Source organism: Lagenorhynchus albirostris, chromosome 2 (genome assembly GCF_949774975.1).
Source record: "Lagenorhynchus albirostris chromosome 2, mLagAlb1.1, whole genome shotgun sequence".
In the NCBI taxonomy this organism is placed as follows: domain Eukaryota; kingdom Metazoa; phylum Chordata; class Mammalia; order Artiodactyla; family Delphinidae; genus Lagenorhynchus; species Lagenorhynchus albirostris.
The window spans coordinates 158,616,658-158,622,617 of record NC_083096.1 but is presented as its reverse complement, the minus strand read 5'-3'; the positions used below and the strand labels follow the sequence as shown (position 1 = coordinate 158,622,617).

Below are 5,960 nucleotides of genomic sequence, written 5' to 3'. Positions count from 1 at the left end.
TAAAAGTCAATTCATTCACTGATTCAAGGTGACCTTTGATCCTTCGACCTTTGCGAGCCTTATCAGGTCATGGGGTCAACGTCTCTGCCCCTGCAAAGGGCTGCACTTGATCTAGCCAGGTAAGAGCGCCCCCAGCACTCCTGTGGGTGTCATGCCCCTTGCTCGTGCTCAAGTCTAGCCTTTATCCCCAGTTGCAGTTTTAGGCCCATGGGTTGTCTGCAAAGAGAATGGAGCTTAATTACACGGGGAACCGCGTGTCTCGGTGGAAAGTTAATGGACTTTTGAGTCATAGCACTTGCATTTGAACACAAGTGCCAGTGGAACTCTGAGAAAGTGACTACAGCTCCTCTCCAAAGTGGGTTAACAATACTGAGCCGGTGGGGTCGTGAGTCTGGATGAGCTCACGACTGCGGATGGGGTTAGCCGGCTGTAAAAAGGCCACATAAGCATTAGTCACTGGTGTTAGGAAGTGCTCTATAAATGCTTGTGGGAAATGAGGCAAAGGAGCCCCTCCCTGGCTGCACATTAACGTTCACTGTTCCAGGCCCAAGGCCTCTCTGCAGCCCCCACTGGGTCACACTCCGACTTCCCTGGAAACCCAGGCCCATAGAGGCTGGACAGGGAGGCTGTGCATTTCATGCTGCGACCTGCATTCCTTGTCTCCACCAGGGCAGCGGTGCCCTTGTCCAGAGAAACCATAGGCAGGCCCTCCCACGCCCTACACAACTCACCAGCAGCCCAAGCTCTAGTCCCCAGAAATGCCCTGCCAGGGTAGAATGCAATCCTGGACTGGATCAAGGTCTCCCCTTTCCATAGATGTCAGCTGCTGAGGGCCTCAGAACCAGGCTTCCAGAGAAAAGGTAGGAGAGAGGCCTGGGGACAGGGGGACAGGGGCAATAGGGCAATGGGAGGGGGACAGGGACAATGCCATCTGGTGCCAACCAGGTCCCGAACACGAGGCTACCAGGCTCCTGCGCCTGCTCGGGCAGTGTCCCTGCCAGCACGGGGAGCCAGACCCAGCCATGCCTGGCCAAGCTGCAGAGAAGGCGTGGGCCAGGGGAGAAGAGACACGGGTGTTTGCTCTGAACGTGGGCCCAGCAAGCCCGCCCGCCTACCTGCCTGCCCACCCGATCGCTCTCATTTGGTTCACTGGCTCAGAAAGCTCGCCCAGCAGGGGAGTGAGGAACAAAAGCTGCCTCCAGGAGGCCCTCAGGCAGATGGGCAGACAGACCGGCCCAGGGGCAGGAGACTGGCTGCTAGACCCAAGAAAGGTGAGGACCAACTCGGGAAGGAGGCTGGGCTGGGAGGCAGGGATGGGCTGACGATCCCCAGGGGACCTCGGGCTGTGGGCCAGACTTCAGGGAGGAGTAGGGGGGACAGAGGATCTCTGGAGAAACCCCAGGGAAGCCCCAAGGAGGGGAACGAATGTCCTGCCAGACCAAAGGGAGGACAGACTAGAGAAGAGATAAATAAGAGGAGGGATGAGGAAGAAGTGGGGTTTCGACTGGGTTTAGCAAACGTCTATGGTGTGTTCACAGGGCCAGGCTCAGTGCTGAGTCCTGGGGAATCAGAGACGAATGATATGCGGAGGCTGCCCTCCAGAAGCTGACAGTCTGGCACGGAAAACAGGTGAACAGACCATTTAAGTACCGGTGAGGCATTCTTCCAGAAACGATGGAGGAGGAGGCTCAGAAAATGTCCCAGAGGCACAAGGTTTGAAGATGCTGATGCCTGAGTCAGGGATAGGGGAGGGCCCAGGGCCAGAGGTGGAAAACAGTGTCACTGCAGGTAAGGGGTGTGGAGGATGGAGCACGCAGGACACAGCCTGAATGAAACAATGGCCTGTGTTGGCAGCAAACAGCCACTGAGCAGACGGAGAAGGGAGATGTCCCCGAAAGAAAAGGTAGATGGTGGGGGGAGGACCGTGTCGGAATCTTAGCTCTGTCCCCTCCCCAATCCCTCCCAAAGGCTGGAATGGTTGGAATTCCAGAGGAACCCACTGTGGTCAGGACAGTCAGCCCTCAGGCCCAGCACCAAAAGAAGGGGTGGCAGGATGATACCAAGCCACCATGGTTCCAAAGAGCCTGTTTCATTTGGAAGGGAATGTCAGGGTGGGGGACATCCTGGAGCCAGAGAGGAGAATGAGGATGGATATCACTCCGGGGTCTGCCCACCAGGCACGGGGCCTGGCTCATGCTGGCGCTCAGTTGGAGAAAGTTGAAGGATAAAAATACACATCCCTCAGATTTCCCTGGCGGTCCAGTGGTTAAGACTCCATGCTGCCACTGCAGGAGGCACAGGTTCGATCCCTGGTAGGAGAAGCTCTGCACGCTATGCCACGCGGCCAAGAAAAAAAGATACACATCCCTCCCGTCCTGCCGGGTCCAGCCCTGGGGGCTGATGGGAGAGCAGATCGTCCAACCCGCACTTTGTTACTATTTCTTTAGAAATCACGTGACGCCGCAGGCCTGAAGGCTGGAGTCGATGAGGTTGGTGGGCACATCCATGCAGGACGATTACCTTCACATGTATCTATTACTTTGTAGAATAAAATATGCCCTGATTTTGGAAGATGGAAGTTCAAGACCAGCTCTGCCACTTCCAGCCGTGGGCCTTGGGCGTGTTCCTCTCTGGGCCTTAGCTTACTCCCCCGTGAATTGGGGACAATGGCAATCCTTACCCCACCGAGTCATTGCCAGTGTGGACATGATGATACGGTGGTCGTGAAATGGTTTGCCAGTCACACCCTTAATGAAGGTTCCCATTTCCCGGTTCTCCTAGGCCTTGGGACCCCCTGGTCTAGATCATCCACACGAGGAACAAAGGCCACAGTCAGCATGAACTGGGCGTTCCTGCGGGGCGTCCTGAATGGGGTGAACAAGTACTCCACGGCACTGGGCCGCATCTGGCTGTCCGTGGTCTTCATCTTCCGCGTGCTGGTGTACGCGGTGGCGGCCGAGGAGCTGTGGGATGATGAGCAAAAGGGCTTCATCTGCAACACCCGCCAGCCGGGCTGCGCCAACGTCTGCTACAATGAGTTGTTCCCCGTGTCCCACGTGCACCTCTGGGCCCTGCAGCTCATCCTGGTCACGTGTCCCTCACTGCTCGTGGTCATGCGTGCGGTCTACCGCCAGGAGCGCAAGCGGAATCACCGCCTGAAGCACGGGCCCGACGTCCCATCCCTATACAACAACCTGGACAAGAAGCGGGGCGGGCTCTGGTGGACAGACCTGCTGAGTCTCCTCCTCAAGGCGGCCGTCGACTCTGGCTTCCTCTACATCTTTCAGCGCCTCTACCAGGACTATGACATGCCCCACGTGGTGGCCTGCTCCGAGTCGCCAGGCCCCCGCACTGCGGACTGCTACACCTCCCGGCCCGCGGGGAAGAAGGTCTTCACGCACTTCATGGTGGCCGCAGCCATGCTCAACCTCAGTGAGGTCACCCACCCGGTGGGCAAGAGGTGCCTGGAGACCCTTGGCTACAGATGCCGGGGGTCTCAGTGCTGGACTCACCTGCCCGAGACATGCCCACCGTATGCCCTCTCCCAGGGGGAGCACCCCCAGGATAGGAACTCTGTCCTAATGAAGGCTGGATCAAGCACAGTGGACGCAGGTGGGTATCCATAACCGGTGAGGTCAGCAGCTGAGACCACCAGAGCCTCTGCCTGCTCCCTAAGGCCACGGCAGGGCAGGTGAGGAACGTGGGTGTGGAGTTCAGGAAACCCACCCAGAGGCTAATGCTGGGAAGCAAATTGGTCTCTGGGTCCTCAGCCCCAGGGAAGGAAGGTTGATGGCTGGAGGGGATTTTATGTATGGTGATAGGGTATGTCAAACCCTTAATAAATACGATTTTCTCAGTGTTTTGCAGACCAGGGAGGGAGTGATGGGAAGGAAAGCAGGGGTGTTCACAATGGACCTTGGAGAGGAGGCCAAGACCGCTCAGTGGGCCTCTGAGCCTGGAACCTCAGATCCAGGTTTACCCATCACACACACACACACACACACACACACACACACACACACACACACACAGGCACACCACACTCACACACCCACACCACACACAGGGCATGCCCCCAGGACGTGGTGGGAAGCCCAGAGGCTGACCCAGGGGTCTCTGGACTCTGCAACCAGCTGGTCAAAACAGGAGGGGAGGGACCCCAGGAGACCCTGTGCCAACATGAGTTGGTTCTCAGTGAGTGTCACTCAGATGAGTGCACATGGCTCCCCCATTCCGGCCTCCCGAACCCTGCCCAGTACAGGTCCCCAGAGGTAAGTCCCTTGGAGGGTAGGAGAGGCAGGCCTGCTGTGCGTGGGGCAGTGCCGAGAGCACGTCCCGGATGGGCAGTCTGCCAGTGTGTCTAGGAGGCCCACGCCCACAGGCCAGGGACCCACGGACAGCATCCAAGCTAACGGGCCCCTCACAGATCCTCAAGGATGAGGAACTTCCCTTCTCTTTACTGGCTACACAATCCCTCATCCTCCCCTATACACGCCACTCAGACCCTGACAACGGCCAAAACCAGCCTAGACTTGCCCTGAGTCCCAGAACACACACAAATGGCTCATGGGACAACCATCTGGGAGACCCCCAGGCACCTCCCACTCGGCAACCCCCAAACTGACCACGTCATCTTCCCCAAACCTGCCCTCCTCAAGGATCACCACCCCCCCGCCATGAATAAGACTGCCACCCGCCCAATTGTCTAAGCCAGGAGCTAGCCTGACATCCTCATCTCCACCCCATCTCCCAGCCCCTCACACCCCACCTCCCAGTACAGCACCAAATCCCACTAATTTCAACCCCTAAATGTTTCCTGAATCTACCTCTCCTCTCCCACCCCACAGCCTGACCACCTCCCACTGGGCCTCTCCCATCTGCCCTCCTCTACGGGGACAGAGCGGTTGTGTACGAATCTGACCACATCATTCCTCCTGCTTTGACAGTCTTCCCAGCATGGCCACCACCCCCATTGCCCTCCACCTGGCCCCGCTGACCTCCCCAGCCTCACCCCCACCCTCCTCATACCATCATAACACACCAAAGGGCTTGCGGATCTCCAACCAGACACATCACACTGGGTCGTGCCGGGAGCTTTTGGACATGCTGTTCCCTCTGCTGGAATGCCCTTCCTCCCTCCGCTAGGACGCTTCCTCAAACCCCAGGGACAGCCTCAACCACATTCTCCGTGCGCCAGCCTCGCCTGTACCTCTGCCATTCTCCCCGAATTGGAGGGGTCCTCTCCGCGTGAGTCTGTAAGCCCTTCACGCACAGGACCATGAGTCATCCAGCTCCCTGCTGCCTTCAATAAAAGTCTGTTAAATGAGTGAAGGGGCGATGAGCTGCTTGACAGAAGGGACCGTGTCTCGTTTATCTGAATCTGAATCCTCCACCACACCTAGCCCAGGGAGTTCAGCATGGTGTTTCCTTGCTTGTGTGTTTTGTTGTTTTAACTAATCCAGCCTAAAAGTTGTTTGTTTGTTTTTTTAAGGTATTCAGCAATTATTCTTTATTGTTACTGGAGCTGATAGATACTAAATCATTTAGGAGACACCATTTCATAGGTAGTATACATCCCTTAATCAACTTCATTGTTGGGTAGCTAGAATTCGAAAGAAGGAACATCGTGCCAGCCTCTTCAGCTTTCCGGGGAACTTGGTACTTCTTCCCAAGGTATCCACCCCCATCACACAGTGAGGGCACAGCGGCAGGAAGCTTAGGTCTGAACGGAATGGCGTTATGCAGATACACTGAATAAGTCCATATTACATATCTTTGGTTGACTCAGTCTCCCACCCAATAGTTTAAAAACTTCAGTTCACATGTGGGCACCTTCATTCATTCTTTTATTTCTTCATCTAAAAATAGTTATTAAGCACCATTTGTGGGTGCTTATCAGCTATCAGCATCCTTCCCAAGAGGGAAGCTTTGGGGAAACTGGTCATTCCATTTCTGGTACC

General features: G+C 56.2%; 1 protein-coding gene across 1 annotated transcript; it reads left to right on the top strand.

Annotated features, from left to right (window-relative positions):
- The first annotated feature begins 2,837 nt into the window (after positions 1-2,837).
- Positions 2,838-3,659, top strand: GJB4 (gap junction protein beta 4). The gene has a single exon (XM_060142705.1). It carries the CDS (start codon positions 2,838-2,840, stop codon positions 3,624-3,626), a length of 789 nt encoding a protein of 262 aa, XP_059998688.1. The 3' UTR covers positions 3,627-3,659.
- The last annotated feature ends 2,301 nt before the right edge of the window (positions 3,660-5,960 follow it).

What these genes read in the sequence shown, in the direction of transcription:
- GJB4 (XM_060142705.1), top strand. Translation starts at nt 2,838, where the DNA reads ATGAACTGGGCGTTCCTGCGGGGCGTCCTGAATGGGGTGAACAAGTAC.